The sequence below is a fragment of the Dendrobates tinctorius genome, unplaced genomic scaffold (assembly GCF_039654945.1).
Source record: "Dendrobates tinctorius isolate UK_male_01 unplaced genomic scaffold, ASM3965494v1 ptg000065l, whole genome shotgun sequence".
In the NCBI taxonomy this organism is placed as follows: domain Eukaryota; kingdom Metazoa; phylum Chordata; class Amphibia; order Anura; family Dendrobatidae; genus Dendrobates; species Dendrobates tinctorius.
This window is the reverse complement of record NW_027361733.1, coordinates 30,884,664-30,903,812: the sequence shown is the minus strand read 5'-3', so window position 1 is coordinate 30,903,812 and position 19,149 is coordinate 30,884,664. Positions and strand designations below refer to the sequence as shown.

Here is a 19,149-nt window from a genome sequence, read left to right as displayed (position 1 = left end):
AGAGACACTTCAGCTCACCACAGCAAGCGGTGGACACGTGCTGATGAGCCTGACACACAGCTCACTGAACCACCACTGTGCTTCTGAATACATTTAACCCTATAATGCTTTCCACTAGTAGCAGTAATGGGCCATATTATTTTCTTAGGGCTGACGCTAATACTGCCAGGGGACATAGTGAGACCATACATAAATAAGCATCTCTGGTTCCGGTTCCCCCATATGTTGTTGTTTCCTCTTACACTAACTGGACATATTTTTTCTTATATTTATTGGACATATTATCATTATAGGTAAAGGTTTTTCCCTGTATGAGAGATTTAAAAACTTTTCCATTATCCTATTAGAGGACGTTTTCATCCACTCAATGCCGACTTTTATTTCCCATTGACTTGCATTGGGGTCAGGTTTCAGATGAAACTCCGACTTTTTTTTTGCCCTAGTCGGACCAGTTTCATCCGACTCAAATTTTGTTTCATGAAACCCGATCCGACCAAAGTCGCTCAACTCTAGTTTGTACCATTGCTCTGAAATAATTACTGACACATATCCCTCACACTCAGTATGATATGTCAATCGATTTATTTATCTCCATAGGGTCAATTTACCCACAGATCATTTAACTATACCTCTTGAAGGTGCACCCCAGTCTACACGGTACGTTCACTTACCTGAGATACCTCAATCTAGTTGAGGTGATTATTTAATATTTTCAGGCTGGTTTCTATCCCAACATATTGGAGTGTGTGCACACTGAGCAGTCGAGTAGGTATCCTCATACCCCTCTTTTCCTTCCCAACTTTTCTTTTGCACTTTAAGCACGTATACGATGCCTGATTGGCTGTTGATTAATTTTCAGTTTTGACATTTAGATTTTTTTGTCTCATGTTTATGTTCAAAGTATCATGTATTTGAGATATGTTGTTTACTTATTGTATATGATACACATTTGTTGCAGTACTTGTTGAAGGTTCACTTTGGGACCGAAACGTTGTTGATTTTGGACTGCACTAAAATTTTCATAATCATCAAAAGTTGAGTGCCAAGTTTTCTCTTGATACTACGCTGACAGACACAGCAAACCTTCTTGCCACAGCTCGCATTGATGTGCCATCCTGGATGAGCGGTACTACCTGAGCCACTTGTGTGGGTTGTAGAGTCCGTCTCATGCTACTACAAGTGTGAAAGCACAACCAACATTCAAAAGTGACCAAAACATCAGCCAGAAAGCATTGGTACTGAGATGTGGTCTGTGGTCCCCACCTGCAGAACCACTCCTTTATTGAGGGTGTCTTTATAATTGCCAATAATTTCCATCTGTTGTCTATTCCATTTGCACAACAGCATGTGAAATTGATTGTCAAACAGTGTTGCTTCCTAAGTGGACAGTTTGATTTCATAGAAGTTTGATTTACTTGGAGTTATATTCTGTTGTTTAAGTGTTCCTTTTATTTTTTTGAGCATCGTACTTATGACCATGTGATATTTCAGTTTTTCTTTTTTAATAAATTTGCAAAAATTTCTACGTCTGTTTTTTTTTCAGTCAAGATGGGGTGCAGACTGTACATTAACGAGAAACAAAAATGATATAATATAATATAATGTTTTTAAATATATATATATATATATATATATACAGAGCATTATATGTGTTACCTCCACCACACAGGGCTGCAGCAGGGGACTTTTCAGAAGCTTCCAGTTTGTTCTATGGAAGATGATAAGTTCCTGGATGGTTTTGAAACTCCTGCCATTCTGAAGGTAAAATTCTCCATTGGAGTCCATGTTGATGCGGAAATGAGTGACCTTATTCTCATTGCGAACTGAAGACAAACAAGAAGAATGTCGTTAGAGCCGGTTCCTAACTAAAACACTCCAAAAATGTTAACTTGAGGGCGTTCGTGTTGTATTTTTCTTAGAAAAAAAACTATTCTAGCGCAAGATAAGCCAGCGTTGTGATTTTTTCCGAAACTAGGGTATTCCCATCTCCCATTCGCTTCTCCTCCCATTTAGCACAGGTGATTTTAATTAGCAGGAAACTGCAAAGTAAGGGGTGTAACCCATTTCTGCTCTCACTGAAGAGCTGGAGGAAGGTGAGTTTCGGTACTCCTTTCGTTGGTGTGGGTGCTGTGTGATGACCATTGTTGCTGTAGTTTTGTGCTGGTGGGGTGGCGCAGTCCGGAGTCGTGGGGACTCCGTCTAGCAGCATGGGCGCTGTGGGGCACTAGGCCGTCTGCCCTGCCTATGCATTGTTGCTGTGGCAGTGGTCGGCTCATGGCTCCGCTTCATTAGGGCAGTAGGACCCACTACGAGGTTTGCCGTTACGTGGCAGTGGGCTTCATACAGTCTCATCAGAATGTTAAACTAAGAACCTCAAGTTCAGTTATATAAATTTTTGTCTAGCCGCATTAGATCAGCGTATGATTCTTGGAGGTGCGGTTCATGCTCTTCTACCTTTTTTTGGGGGGGGGTTCATTATTATTATTACACCTACTACATATTGGGATAGGATCTTGGAGATGAGAATACCCCTTTAAGTGGGTTATCCTGCGCCCCTCATTTCTGCATTAGGAGGTGGCATGCGCCGGATGATTTGTTAGGTTTTTGTGCGCTTGACAGGTTGTGTGAATCCATTCTATAACTAGTGTAGAATAGGACAGAGGCACATCCCCAGCAGTGCATTTTGCCTTCCAATGTGGAAGCGAAAGTTGATAAATAACTCCCTTAGGCTCTTTTATTAAATTTTTTTTTGCAAAGGTTAAAAACCTGGTTTGTGACATTTCAGGCAATCCTCTGTGAGCCAAAAGGCAAGTCACTTCATCACGTACACTGGACCCTCTAAGGGGTCTCCGGGGCTGATGAAGGGGGCGGCTGGTCATGTGACTGCAAGTATGCGACTTGCATACTTTCCGCAACGTTCTGAGTAGACGGGTCACTGAATGCCCTTGAATTGAGCTGCACTTGAAATGAGTGAGACCGTACATGTCTAGTCGGTGATGACCAAATGTATGCAAATCATACACTTTCGTGGAAATGCCCACCACTCCCAGTGCCGCCACCACAGCATCCTCACAGTGCGCATGATCTGAGGATTCACAAGTCTTCAGTGTCACAGTGACTACAGACTCAACCACACCTTTAATATTGAAATATTTTTTTTACTTGCATCTGCCACAAGGGGGAATTCACTATGTAAGTCCCATTGAGTTCAATGCAGTGATCCCCCCTCCCCCCAGTGGCAGTGCAGGGAAAGGCAATTTTATACAACTCCATGCATCTGTATTAGAGAAATGGAGCTGTCTATCAGCCCATTATACCAGTAAGAATATTACATGGTAATCCAATCATCACCCTAAACCTCTCGGGATAATACTATTAAATAGAGATCAGTGAATCGAATTCATATCAAATTTTTAAGGAGTTTGTGGAATCACGCTGATTGGTCATTGCCATTATGTGCACTGCTGAAGATGACATCAGCCAGAGAAGAATCAAATGACCTTGGTCAGACTTCTTCATAATGTCTTGTAGCTACCAGATCACATTGTATAGCACAGCCAATCAGGAGGAACTACTGTAGCCTGTATAAAAGCTGAGGCAGTGAATGCAGCAGCCATTTTTGGTGAATCTGGAGAGGACATCATAGATTAGCAATAAAGATAGGAGGACAAAGCCATTAAACACTGAAGAAACTGATCATATAGTATGCAACAGAAGATTAGTGTGTGAAAAAAAGAGACTAGTGGCATACATGTTTTTCCGGGCTATTGGAGGTTTTAGGGTACTTTTTGATGTTCATAATCATATGTTGTTCCATGACTTATAAACTTTCATTTTTAATGGTGACCTGATGTTCAGTAAGCAACCTCGGTCTTGGGTTCAGCAGCTCCACCTCCAGCTTTGTGATGGACATAGGAAAACTAAACTGTGTCAGTACCTCATCAGAGTTTTGGTCAAAAGCCAAACCAGCCCCCTTTTTAGATAAAGGGGCTGGCTTGGCTATTAAAAAGAGAAAGTCAGCCATCTCCCTTCATACAAATTTCTGAAACAGGAAACTAATGTACACAGGGTCAAATGTAGAGCTCTCAGAAATTGAGCTAATAGCTGAAGATCTGGGCACCTTCGGAAATAAAAATCTATTAATAAATTCTCTAGAATTGTATGATGAACAAATCTAACAGTATTTTTTTGGGAAGTGGAAACCTTTTTAATGCAAAATGACATCTTAACACCTTTACCCCCAAGGGTGGTTTGCACGTTAATGACCGGGCCAATTTTTACAATTTCGACCACTGTCCCTTTATGAGGTAAGAACGCTTCCATGGATCCCGGTGATTATGACATTGTTTTTCTCGTGACATATTTTACTTCATGTTAGTAGTAAAATTTCATTCATATAGTTTGCATTTATTTGTGAAAAAAATGGAAATATGGCGAAAATTTTGAAAATTTCGCAATTTTCCACATTTGAATTTTTATGCCCTTAAATCACAGAGATATGGCTCACAAAAACTTAATAAGTAACATTTCCCACATATTTACTTTACATCAGCACAATTTGGAAACCAAAATTTTTTTTTGTTAGGAAGTTATAAGGGTTAAAAGTTGACCAGCGATTTCTCATTTTTACAACACCATTTTATTTAGGGACAACATCACATTTGAAGTCACTTTGAGGGGTCTATATGATAGAAAATACCCAAAAGTGAAACCATTCTAAAAACTGCACCCCATCAAGGTGTTTAAAACCACATTCAAGAAGTTCATTAACCCTTCAGGTGCTTCACAGGAATTTTTTGAATGTTTAAAAAAAATGAACATGTAACTTTTTTTCAAAAAAAATTACTTCAGGTCCAATTTTTTGTTATTTTACCAAGGGTAACAGGAGATATTGGACTGCAAAAGTTATTGTGCAATTTGTCCTGAGTACGCTGATACCTGATATGTGGGGGTGAACCACTGTTTCGGCCCATGGCAGAGCTCAGAAGGGAAGGATCGCCGTTTGACTTTTTCAACGCAAAATTGGCTGGAATTGTGATCGGACGCCATGTCACGTTTGGAGAGACCCTGATGTGCCTAAACAGTAGAAACCCCCCCACAAATGTCACCATTTTGGAAACTATACTCCCCAAGGAACTTATCTAGATATGTGGTGAGAACTTTGAACCCCCAAGTAAGTTTATAAAGTACAGCCATAAAATTAAAAAATCATTTTTCCACAAAAATGATCTTTTGACCCCCAATTGTTATTTTCCCAAGGGAAACAGGACCCCAAAAGTTACTGTGTAATTTGTCCTGAGTACGCTGATACCCCATATGTGGGGATAAACCACTGTTTGGGCACATGCCAGAGCTCGGAAGGGAATTGGCTGGAATTGAGATCGGGCACCATGTCGCGTTTGGAGAGCCCCTGATGTGCCTGAACAGTGGTCTCCCCCACAAGTGACCCCATTTTGGAAACTACAACCCCCAGGGAACTTATCTAGATGTGTGATAAACTAAAAAAATCATATTTTTTCCACAAACATGATCTTTTAGTCCCCATTTTTTTATTTTCCCAAGGGTAACAGGTGAAGTTGGACCCTAAAAGTTGTCCAATTTGTCCTGAGCACGCTGATACCCTATATGTGGGAGAAAACTACTGTATGGGCACACATCGGGGCTCAGAAGTGAAGTAGTGATGTTTTGGAATGCAGACTTTGTTGGACTGGTCTGCGGGTGTCATGTCACGTTTGGAGAGCCCCTGATGTGCCTAAACAGTGGAAACCCCCCACAAGTGACCCCATTTAGGAAACTAGGCCCCCTAAGGAACTTATCTAGATGTGTGATGAGCACTTTGAACCCCAAAGAGCTTCACAGAAGTTTATAACGTAGAGCCATAAAAATAAAAAAATCATATTTTTTTCCACAAAAATTATATTTTTGTCCCAATTTTTTCTCCCAAGGGTAACAGGAGAAATTGGACCCAATAAGTTGTTGTGCAATTTGTCCTGAATAGGCTGATACCCCATATGTGGGGGTAAACCACTGTTTGGGCGCATGGCAGAGCTTGGAAGGGAAGGAGCATCGTTTGACTTTTTCAACGCAGAATTGGCTGGAATTGAGATCAGACGCCATGTTGCGTTTGGAGAGCCCCTGATGTGTCTAAACAGTGCAAACCCCCCAATTCTAACTCCAACCCTAACCCTAGCCCTAACCCTAACGGGAAAATGGAAAATATTTTCATTCGGTCGTCCATGACAGCACCACCTGAGAGAGGGGATCCGCCCTTTAGGAACAGGAAACCTACAGATACAAAAAGGTGGCACCTCTCCCACGCATCAGTTGGTTTCCTGTTCCTAGAGGACGGGGGTTCCTTCAGATCGTCCGTCATGGAGTCGTCGAGGGATTCCCAGGCCGGCTGACCGACCAAGGTAGCGGGGGGTTCTCCTACCTCGGTCACGCTCGGGTCCCTGGAAGCGCCACGGTGGGGCCGGGTAGGTCGCCACGGCAGTGGTCGGAGCAGGTGGAGCACAGGGTCCGGTAGACAGCCGCCTCCATAGTGCGGGCACCAGGTATGTATGCCCCGGGCCCCTCCTGGTGCGTTTTCCCCCGGGGGTCCGGTCCCTCTCTCCTATCCGGGCGGCGGTTGCGGCGCAGGTCGGCGCGTGTGGCGCGGCAGACATACCGGAGCCGAGGGCGCCGTGCCGGCTCCTTCCGCGCGCTCCCACGAGCGGCGGAAGTGACATGGCGGAAGGGGCGGGGCCGGGAACGCCAAAACCGGAAGTCGGGTGCCGGCCGGCTTTCCAGTGCGCGCCGCGTGTGCACGGCGGTCCGGGGCGGCGCGCGGTGCCCAGGGCGGGGAGGGGGTGGCCGGTACGGGGGGAGGTCGCGGGGGGTCCCGGGTGGGAGGTGCCGCGCCAGAACCCTGCTGACTCAGACACTGGGAGGCCTTAAAAGACAGGAGGTAACGCTGCTGGGGGCCCAGCAATGGAGACGACAGAAGCCCCCATAGAGGAGCAGGACGAGGTGCAGGAGCGCCCACAGAAACAGGCCACGGTGAAGCCTCATGCGAGTGGCCAGCAGAAGAAACAGAAACGTCCGAGCGAACATAGCCACAGAAGTTCCTCCAGGATAAAGGACCCTCCTGCCTCCCTCCGTGATCCGGTACCTGCCTCATCTGCATGGGTAAGAGCTCTCCGTGAATGTACCCTGATGCAGTGTTCCCTTATGTTTTTTTCGCAGGGGAGGAAAGCTACGAGAAAACAGAAGCACAGGGAATGTGCCCTCTGTAGTTGCCCCTTGCCAGACGGCCATCCTAAAAAGTTGTGTCAGCCATGCGTGCGACAAACGGTAGGGGTTGGATAGGGACGGGAGCCCAGGGGTAGATTGACAGGCCCTTACACTCTCCCCCGTCCATACAGGTAGCGGAAGAAACGCCGGATTTCACCACAAGCCTGAGGGAAATTATCAGGTCGGAAATGAAGGCTGTTATGAATGAGTCACCGTAGGAGGCAAAAACAGAAATGCTAGCTAAGTCCAGAAAACCAGAGAAGTTGGCAGCTATCAGATTGCAGACCCCTGAACCTATCAACACAACTAGCAGTAGCCGTGGGGGGTTCCTACGATGCCCTAGACCCCTCGATCACAGCCGGAGGACTATATAGCCTAAAGACAGAAAGGGAAATCTAAACTGCCCCAGAGCAGACCCCAAAGCAAAAGGCAGCCCCCAAAATATAATGACGGTGAAGCAAGAAGAAAGAACACTAACACAGACAGAAAGATAGACTGAGCAAAGACGGGGCCCAAGCTAACTAGATAGGAAAGGACAGGAAGGCTGCTGTCTGCAATCCGTGAAAAACCCTATGAAAATAAGAGCCAACAGACTGACAGTCAAAAAGGCCCTGAAGACGCTAGGCTTCAAAAAGACTATGTCAGTACTCAGGAATATTCTGAAGACAGAGCAACCGGCAAAAGGAGATTCAGCTCACCCCAGCAGGGAATGGCAGAATCCAGAGAAGCAAGGCAAACAAAAACAAAACACAAATGCTAAAAGGCAAAGCAGAAAACTTAGCTTTAGAGGAGCAGGAATCAGACTGGTCTCCTAGAAGTCCACAGAGAATTCACCCGCAGGGCAGAAGGGCGTCGGCAGCCTTATATCCAGTCCGTGACTCCACTCAGCCAGTCATCATCATTAGCCTCAGGTGCCTGATAATCAGGCTCATTGCCTTCCTTTACCAGAATAGGGAGTTCACCAGACCTCAGTGACGAAGGGGAAAATGAACTCACAACAGTACCTCCCCCTTGAGGAGGGGTCACCGAACCCTCAACCACGCCGCCAGGGCGATCACGGTGAGCCCGATGAAAGGCACGCACCAATCTTTTGGCATGAATATCAGAGGCAGATAACCAGGAATTATCCTCCTGACCATAACCCTTCCACTTAACCAAATACTGGAGTCTCCGTCTAGCCAGACGGGAATCCAGTATTTTCTCTACCTCATATTCCATGTTACCTTCAACCAATACAGGGTCCGGAGGTGCCACCCCAGGTACAACTGGTTCAACAAACCTCTTCAACAAGGAATTATGGAACACATTATGGATTTTAAATGTGACAGGAAGAGCCAAACGAAAAGAGACCGGATTAATAATCTCCAAAATCTTGTAAGGTCCAATAAATCTAGGCTTAAACTTAGGAGAAGCCACCTTCATAGCAATATTTTTTGATGATAACCACACCATATCACCAATCTTAAACTGGGGACCAATGGTCCTATGTCGATTGGAAAACCGCTGGGCCTTTTCCTGGGAGAGAGATAACTTATCCACCACTTGGTCCCAGATCTGGTGCATTCTCTCCACCACAGTGTCAACAACTGGGCAGGCAGAAGGCTTCACCTGCCCTGAAGAAAATCGAGGATGAAACCCAAAGTTACAAAAAAAAGGTGACATCAAAGTGGCAGAACTAGCTCTATTATTTAAAGCAAATTCGGCCAAGGGCAAAAATGAAACCCAATCATCCTGATCAGCGGAAATAAAACATCTCAAATACGACTCCAAGGTCTGGTTTGTTCTCTCTGTCTGCCCATTGGTCTGAGGGTGAAAAGCAGAGGAGAAGGACAACTGAATTCCCAGCTTGGAACAGAAAGTCCTCCAAAATCTAGACACAAACTGAACTCCTCTGTCAGATACAATGTTCTCAGGAATACCGTACAAGCGAACCACCTGTTGCAAAAACAGGGGCACCAACTCAGAGGAAGACGGCAACTTAGGGAGTGGTACAAGATGAACCATCTTAGAGAACCTATCACAAATCACCCAAATAACAGTCATTCTTTGAGAGACCGGCATATCAGAGATGAAATCCATTGAAATATGGGTCCATGGCCTCCTGGGGACCAGCAAAGGCATCAACAACCCACTAGAGCGAGAACAAGATTTAGACCGGGAGCAAGTCCCACAGGACTGCACAAAATTCCTGACATCACGAGACAAGGTGGGCCACCAAAAAGAGCGACTCACCAGATCTCTAGTACCAAAAATACCTGGATGACCAGCCAATGCAGAGCAATGAACTTCAGACATCACTCTCTTCTTCCACTGGTCAGGAACATACAACTTTCCACTGGGACAACGCTCAGGTTTGTCCTCCTGGAACTCTTGCAGAGCAAGTCTCAAATCGGGCGAGATGGCAGAAAGAACTACCCCTTCGCCTAAGATGGTAGCAGGCTTGGTCACCACAGGAGAATCAGCAAAGAAGCTCCTAGAGAGGGCGTCTGCCTTGACATTCTTTGTTCCAGGAAGAAAAGAGACCACAAAATCAAAACGTGTAAAAAACAAGGCCCACCTTGCCTGTCTAGGGTTCAAGCGTTTAGCCAACTCTAGGTAAATCAAATTCTTGTGGTCAGTGAGGACCACAACTTGATGTTTAGCTCCCTCCAACCAATGTCTCCACTCCTCAAATGCCCATTTCATGGCCAACATTTCCCGATTCCCCACATCATAGTTACGTTCAGATGGAGAGAACTTTCGGGAAAAGAAAGCACAGGGATTCATTTTAGATGTTACAGGATCCTTTTGGGACAAAACAGCTCCTGCACCAATCTCAGAATCATCCACCTCTACCTGGAACGGGAGTGAGACATCAGGTTGCAACAAAACCGGGGCGGAGGTAAATCTTCGCTTCAGCTCCTGAAAGGAAGCAACAGCCTCCGGAGACCAATTCAACACATCAGCACCCTTCTTAGTCAGATCAGTCAATGGCTTGGCAATACTAGAAAATTTTGCTATAAATTTCCGATAAAAATTAGCAAAACCCAAAAACTTCTGGAGGGCCTTCAAAGAAGTGGGCTGAACCCAATCATAAATGGCCTGTACCTTGGCCGGGTCCATTTCAATAGTTGACGGAGACAAAATAAATCCCAAAAATGAAATCCTCTGTACTCCAAAAAGGCATTTCGATCCTTTGACATACAGGGAATTCTCCCTCAAGATCCGGAACACAGTCCGAATATGTTCCACATGAGAATCCCAATCCTTGGAGAAGATCAAAATATCATCCAGATAGATAATCAAAAATTTATCGACAAAGTCTCGGAAAATATCGTTCATGAAGCACTGGAAGACAGAAGGGGCATTAGTGAGCCCAAAAGGCATCACCAGGTACTCAAAATGTCCCTCTGGAGTATTAAACGCCGTCTTCCATTCATCCCCATGCTTAATGCGGATAAGATTATACGCCCCCCTGAGGTCAAGCTTTGTAAACCAGCAAGCACCTCTAACTCTAGAGAAGAGATCCGAAATCAGGGGTAACGGTTACTGATATTTAATAGTAATTTTGTTGAGGGCACGATAATCAATACAAGGCCTTAAAGAACCATCCTTTTTGGCCACAAAAAAAACCCCGGCACCTAAGGGTGAAGAGGATGGTCTAATATGACCCTTCTCCAACACCTCCTTAATATAGGATCACATAGCCTCGTGCTCGGGTACAGATAAATTGAAGAGCCAACCCTTGGGAAATTTACACCCCGGGCTCAGTTCAATTGCACAGTCATAACTCCTATGAGGAGGCAAAGATGCAGACTCATTCTCACTAAATACATCATAAAAGTCCGCCAAATAGTCAGGAACATCATGCGACTGAGGAGAGGTGGAAAAAACCGGAGCCTCACTAAAGGCACACCGACAACCCCAACTCACCACAGACACAGATTTCCAATCCAAAACTGGATTATGAATTTGCAACCAGGGAAACCCCAGAACAACGGCATCATGCAGACCATGCAACACCAAAAATCTGCAATTTTTTTGATGGTCTGGGGCGACCCGCATGACCACCTGGGTCCAAAACTGAGGTTTATTTTTCGCCAAAGGAGTAGCATCAATTCCCCATCAAAGGGATAGGCGTCTGCAGAGGTGTCATCGGAAATCCACAACGTTTAGCTGCTCCTGAATCCACAAAAGCCTTGGCGGAAAATGTGGACAGGGAGCAGATCAGAGTAATAGCCAGAAGAAACTTAGGTTGAACACCACCAACAGAAAACGTGTGTGCAAAGCGTTTCTCTCGTTTAGGACAAACAGAAATAATATGCGAGGCATCTCCACAGAAAAAACACAGCTTATTACGCCTTCTGAACTCCTGACGTTGCGCCCTAGACAAAACTCTATCACATTGCATAGGTTCAGACGTCTGTTCAACCGGTGGCAACACCTCTCGTGCAATCCTGCGTTCACGTAAACGCCGATCAACCTGAATGGCTAATGACATAGAATCGTCCAGACCAGAGGGAACAGGAAATCCCACCATAGTATCTTTTACGGCTTCTGACAAACCCTTCCGAAAGAGAGCAGCCAAGGCATTATCATTCCAGGTAGTAAGGACCGCCCACTTTCGGAACTTTTGACAGTACAACTCTGCAGAATCTCGACCCTGGTTCAATGCCAACAGGGTCTTTTCAGCCTGATCAATAGCATTAGGTTCGTCATACAACAACCCCAAGGCTTGAAAGAATGCGTTCACATTAGTCAGAATAGGATCATCTGGTTTCAAAGAAAACGCCCAATCCTGGGGATCGCCACGCAGCAAAGAGATGACAATTTTAACCTGCTGCGCGGAGCTCCCTGACGAGTTAGGCTTCAAGGCAAAAAATAATTTACAATTATTTTTGAAACTCAAAAATTTAGATCGATCCCCAAAAAATACATCAGATGTAGGGATCTTTGGTTCAACAGCATGCGAACGAGCAAGGTAGGCGGAAATTCCCCGCACTTCTGCAGCGAGCTGCTCCACACGATCAGACAATTGCTTTATCTCCATCGAGAGAAAAAAAAATTCCCCCTACGGCCTCAGAGATATAGAGGAAAGAATATACACACTTTTTTTTTTTTTTTAAACACAATTCTTTCCTGCTATTGAGTACCCTAGGATCTGCGGTATGGCGGGTGATTCTGTTATGATTGAGTCACCGTTAGAGGCAAAAACAGAAATGCTAGCTAAGTCCAGAAAACCAGAGAAGTTGGCAGCTATCGGATTGCAGACCCCTGAACCTATCAACACAACTAGCAGTAGCCGTGGGGGGTTCCTACGATGCCCTAGACCCCTCGATCACAGCCAGAGGACTATATAGCCTAAAGACAGAAAGGGAAATCTAAACTGCCCCAGAGCAGACCCCAAAGCAAAAGGCAGCCCCCAACATATAATGACGGTGAAGCAAGAAGAAAGAACACTAACACAGACAGAAAGATAGACTGAGCAAAGACGGGGCCCAAGCTAACTAGATAGGAAAGGACAGGAAGGCTGCTGTCTGCAATCCGTGAAAAACCCTATGAAAATAAGAGCCAACAGACTGACAGTGAAAAAGGCCCTGAAGACGCTAGGCTTCAAAATGACTATGTCAGTACTCAGGAATATTCTGAAGACAGAGCAACCGGCAAAAGGAGATTCAGCTCACCCCAGCAGGGAATGGCAGAATCCAGAAAAGCAAGGCAAACAAAAACAAAACACAAATGCTAAAAGGCAAAGCAGAAAACTTAGCTTTAGAGGAGCAGGAATCAGACTGGTCTCCTAGAAGTCCACAGAGAATTCACCCGCAGGGCAGAAGGGCGTCGGCAGCCTTATATCCAGTCCGTGACTCCACTCAGCCAGTCATCATCATTAGCCTCAGGTGCCTGATAATCAGGCTCATTACCTTCCTTTACCAGAATAGGGAGTTCACCAGACCTCAGTGACGAAGGGGAAAATGAACTCACAACAGAAGGCCCTATCTAAAAGGGATTCTTCTAAAGGAAGAGAATTTAGTCTCTCAGGTTCGGAGTCCTCGGCTGCCCCTAGGATCGATGACTCCTCAGATTCCCCGGCCTCCACTTCGTCTTCTTCAGAGGAAGACTCAAGCTGATTCTGCTTCCCCTTAGATCAAATGGATAGGCTGGATAAAGCAATAAGGTCCACCATGGGGGTAGCAGACGCGAAACCAGAACTTTCCGCACAGGACGTGATGTTCGGGGGTCTAGATCCCAGAAAGCGCAGGGCCTTTCCATTAAATGACAAAGTCCAGAGCCTGATAGATAGGGAATGGAAAAGACCTGAAAAAAGGGGCTCCTTGCCACCTGCCTTCAAGCGGAGGTACCCGTTCGATGATCCAGTGCTAAACAGATGGGATAAGGCCCCTAAGCTGGACGCGGCAGTAGCCAAAGCCTCCAAAAAATCCTCCATACCATTCGATGACATGGCCTCCTTAAAAGACCCGCTGGATAAAAAAGCGGATTCCTTTCTAAAGGGAACATGGGACTACCATATACCCATTCATGCAGCTCATCAGCGCTTCCTCAGAGTAGCGGTTCAGTTAGATGGGTCAGTTCAGAATTTCCAATATGCGGCCCTCCCCTTTGGGGTGGCAGTCGCTCCCCAAGTATTTACTAAAGTGGTAGCGGAGGTTATGGCCCATCTACGTGAATCAGACATTCTAGTAGTTCCCTACTTAGATGACTTCCTGATTGTAGGGAAAACGGTGAAACATTGTATGGAACAGCTACAAAGGGCAATGTCTGCCTTAGAGTGGTTAGGTTGGCTGCTTAACATTAAAAAATCTCGGTTACAACCGGTGAGAGTCCAACAATTCTTGGGCTTGATCCTAGATTCTGAGAAACAGGAATGCCGTCTGCCTCCGGAGATGCTTGTTTGCCTACACTATCAGGTCCTGAACGCTTCCAATAACCCTACCATGTCCCTCAGGAGAGCCATGTCCCTTCTGGGTTCTCTTTCATCCTGTATCCCGACTGTCCAGTGGGCCCAATTCCATTCAAGAGCACTACAGGGCGAAGTTTTAGTACATCAAAGAATGCTCGGAGGTTACTTAGAGGGCCAGCTAACCTTGTCCCGGTACACAAGGGAGTCCCTAGAGTGGTGGCTAGATAAGGTTAATTTATCCAGAGGGGTTCCCTGGGAGTATGACATATCCCGCATAATCACCACGGATGCTAGCCCTTCCGGTTGGGGGGCTCATATGGGTGAGATTCTGGTCCAGGGCCTATGGGAGCATCATCAGATAGAGATGTCATCTAACCTGAAAGAGTTGACAGTAGTAGAACAGGCAGCTAAGAGACTACTTGTGTATCTACAGGGCCATCATGTGCGAGTGTTCTCCGACAATCAGGTCACCGTGGCTTATATCAACCACCAAGGCGGTGCTCGTTCCAAACCCCTGATGAATGTGGCAGAACGGTTGTTCCAGCTAGCAGAGCAGCATTTTCTATCTTTAACAGCGCTACATATAAAAGGGAAAGAAAATATCACAGCAGATTTCTTAAGCCGCAATCTACTAAGACAAGGAGAATGGTCCCTAAAAACTTCCATCTTCGATCTGATTGTACAAAAATGGGGACAACCAGAGATAGATCTCTTCGCTACCATGGAAAACAGAAAATTAAGGCAGTTCTGCTCCCTAAATCCCTGGCGGTAGATGCCTTTCTGATAAAGTGGGACTTCAGGCTAGCATACGCCTTCCCTCCCCTATCACTACTACCCCTGGTGATGAGAAAAATCAGGAGGGAGAGAGCGAGGGTTATAGTTATCTCTCCATTTTGGCCCAGGAGGGCATGGTTCTCATGCCTCAGGACCATGTCGGTGTTCGAGCCTTGGGTCCTTCCGGACATCCCGGATCTCCTATCCCAGGGCCCAGTCTTCCATCCTCAGGTGGCTGGCCTACATCTGACGGCGTGGAGTTTGAACGGACATTGCTAAGAGAAAAAGGCTTCTCCCCAGACCTGATTAACACTCTACTTAAAAGTAGAAAAATCTTCGCTACCAAAATCTGTCAGGATTTGGAAGAGATTCCTTCAGAACTCCGGAATAGTCGCTGGGGGTTCAGCACCTATAAACCAGATCTTAGAGTTTCTTCAGAAAGGTCTGGATATGGGGCTTTCCAGTAGTACCCTTAAAGTACAGGTATCAGCCTTGGGGGCCCTCTTTAGCTGCAACATCGCGGGTAATTACTGGATCAGTAGATTCATTAAAGCAGCAGGTAGATCCAGGCCAATAGTGAAAGATAGGTTCATGCCGTGGGACTTAAACCTAGTCCTCACGGCTATGACAGAGGCTCCATTCAAACCTATTTCATCAGCTTCCATAAAAAACCTGTCCCTTAAAGTAGCCTTCCTGGTAGCTCTAACCTCAGCTCGTAGGGTAAGCGACATCCAGGCATTATCTAGGCGTCCTCCTTATATACAGGTTAAGGACGATAGGGTAACACTCAGGCCTGATCCGGCGTACCTACCTAAGGTAGTTTATAGCTTTCACAGGACACAGGAAATAGTCCTTCCATCCTTCCTCCCTAATCCAGCTAATGAGAAGGAAGAGAAACTACACATCCTAGATGTTAGGAGATGCCTCATAGAATATCTGGCAGTTACCGATCCCTGGAAGAAAGATAATGCCCTGTTTGTCTCCCATCAAGGCCCTAGGAAAGGTTGTAGAGTGTCAAAAAGCACACTAGCCAGGTGGATTAGAGAGGCGATTTCAATAGCATACACCTCAAAAGGCAGGTCGCCACCCGGGAAGCTGAGGGCGCATTCCACCAGAGCCATGTCGACCTCGTGGGCCGAGAGATCAGAAGTCTCCATCGACCAGATATGTAAGGCGGCTACTTGGTCCTCTCCGAGCACCTTTTATAGTCATTATAGGCTAGACTTGGGTGCTTCCACAGACCTCTCTTTTGGTTTAAGGGTTCTGCAGGCTGTAGTCCCTCCCTAAATAGTTATTACTCTCTGTAATTCTCTCAGGTGGTGCTGTCATGGACGACCGAATAAAGTCGTAGTTACTCACCGGTTAACGGTATTTTTCGGAGTCCATGACAGCACCCGTATATTCCCTCCCTTTAGTTTAAAATTTTGGGTGTGCACTTCTTCTCCTTATACTGTAGGTACACGGGTAATTTAAATAGTCGTGTAAAGTATTGTAGCTAAATTATGCTATTAACCATTGTGGTCCTCTTGTGCTCTGTAATCCAACTGATGCATGGGAGAGGTGCTGCCTTTTTGTATCTGTAGGTTTCCTGTTCCTAAAGGGCGGATCCCCTCTCTCAGGTGGTGCTGTCATGGACTCCGAAAAATACCGTTAACCGGTGAGTAACTACGACTTTTTAATTTTATTATTTTTCTCTAACTAAGGGAGTGATAAAGTGGGTTTGATTTACTATTTATGGCGGGTTTTTATGTTTGGCAGCTGTCACACGCTAAAATACGCTTTTTATTGTAAAAATAGTTTTTGCATCACCACATATTGAGAGCTATAATTTTTCCGAATTTTGACTTTATGAGTTATGTGAGGTCTTATTTTTTGCGGGACAAGTTGACGTTTTTATTGGTACCATTTTCATGCACGTGACATTTTTTGATCGCTTTTTATTCCGATTTTTGGGACGCAGAATGAACAAAAACCAACATTTCATGAATTTCTTTTGAGGGGGGCATTTACGCCGTTCCGCGTGTGGTAAAATTGGTAAAGCGGTTTTATTCTTCGGGTCAGTACGATTACAGTGATACCTCATTTATGTATTTTTTTGTGTTTTGGCGCTTTTATACAATAAAAACAATTTTATATAAAAAGTAATTATTTTTGCATCACTTTATTCTGCAAGCTATAACTTTTTTATTTTTTCGCTGATGACGCTGTATGGTGACTCATTTTTTGCGGGACAAGATGACGTTTTCAGTGGTACCATGTTTATTTATATCCGTCTTTTTGATTGCATGTTATTCCTATTTTTGTTCGGCGGTATGATGATATATATATATTTTTTGAAGGGGTTCACTAAAGGGGTTAACTAGTGGGACAGTTTTATAGGGCGGGTTGTTACGGATGCGGCAATACTAAATATGTGTACTTTTATTGTTTTTTTATTTACAAAAAAAAGAATTTATTAGGGAATTTTTTATTTTTTTTAATTTAGGAATCTTTTAAAATTTATTTTTACACTTGTTTTTTTTTTTTTTTTACTTTATTATATTGTCCCCGGGGGAGACATTACTAAAAAGTGTCAGATCGCTGATCTGACACTTTGCAGTGCACTGTGTCAGATCAGCGATCTGACAGGCACTGCAGGAGGCTTTCTCGCCTGCTGATCACGGTGACGTACTATCCCGTCCACGGGACCGGGTCATGTGGATGGGATAGTACGTCACATGTCAGAAATGGGTTAAAATACATCTTAAAATGGTAGTTGTCTTCTTCCAGACAGCACACGGATGACATCCATGTGCTACACATTTTTTTTTCATTGATCCATTGCCTTGTATTGGTAAGTGTGATCCATTATTTGTATCACAAAGTGACGTTTCCATTTTTTTTTCTGTGGACTCTCATAGATGTGAAAAACAGACATCTAAAGGGGGTTTTACACATAGCGATATCGCTAGCAATATTGCTAAAGCATCACCGATTTGGTGACGTGTGGCGCCCCTGAGGCTTCAGTCGCCACAGAGGTACTACACCTTCTCCTAAGGTGTAGTGCCCCACCATCCAGGTAAGGTGGGAACTCCTGACCACGCTCCACACCTGCATTCCACACACAGGATAGTTCAGTGGGGCCACCTAACAGCTTCATGCTGGGGGTTAGCAGAGCACCCCTCGTGGAACCCTGCTTCGTAACACGAGATGTGCTGGGAGGCGGGTGGAGTGAGATGATATAAAAGAGTGGGAAGAGTGAGAGTTAGGGAGTAGTTGGTTAGTTGGAGAGAGAAGAGAGAAGATGGGTGTCTGAAGGACGTGCTGCAGCAGGTCCCAGTGATCTGGGCTGCTGGCACGAGAAAGACCAGAGAAAGAGACTGATAAGATTGATAACCTAACCTTCCATAAGAGAGATAGAACAGATCGGAACGAAGGAGAATAGAAGGACGGTGGGAAGCTGGTTGAAGAAAGATAGAGCACCCTTCCAGTCCAGAGAGCGCAAAGGCCGAGGCCCGCTCCCCGAGGTTGATTGGATCTTTATGTCCGGCAACAGACACCGGAGGAGTAGTGAGCCGCTAACGCCTTGCTCCCATCATAGACTTGGGACACAACAGCAACTGAATAGAGAGCCGGGACGCAGTGAGGAGTCCCCGAAGCAGGCTACAGCTGTCTGTCATACAAGTAAAGACTAGGAACACCTAGAGAGAGGCATTCCAGAGTAACTAAGTACTGGAGTGCTTCGCACCTAAAGGCACATTGGAGGAGTCGTTCAGTAAGGTACATTTTGGCGGAGTGTGGAAGGGAGAATCCTATCCTGCCTGGAGGTTGGCTGGAGCCCTGACCTGAAGAACACAGTGCGGAGGCAGGCAGTTGAGTGAACTGCAAACAGTGAATAAAGCTTTGGAACCGCATACTCGGGTGTCCTCCAGTTATTCCCGCACCACTACACCTGGGTACCATTCTGCGCCTCTCCTCATCCATTGCACCTATACTGCCCTGGGACTACAGCTCCACCTGTGGGGAGATACACCATCTTTGCTGCACCACACCATCTGTCCCAGCGGATCTGCATGCAGCGCTGCTGTGACACATTCCCACCTTCACACCGGCCCGGTAACGGGTACCCCACTGCCCTGGGTGTGCGAGTTCGACCCAGATGCAGCAGCAATATCGCTAGCGATATCGCTATGTGTGATACTTACCTCCGACCGGCTCCCCCGCTG

General features: G+C 45.6%; 1 protein-coding gene across 1 annotated transcript in view; it reads right to left on the bottom strand.

Moving 5' to 3' along the window:
* SRMS (src-related kinase lacking C-terminal regulatory tyrosine and N-terminal myristylation sites) overlaps positions 1-19,149 on the bottom strand; it is a 64,864-nt gene that overhangs the window by 35,341 nt on the left and 10,374 nt on the right. Inside the window, exon 3 of the mRNA XM_073580874.1 lies at positions 1,657-1,823. Within this exon, the coding sequence (XP_073436975.1) occupies positions 1,657-1,823 (167 nt within the window). The remainder of the gene's footprint in view (positions 1-1,656; positions 1,824-19,149) is intronic.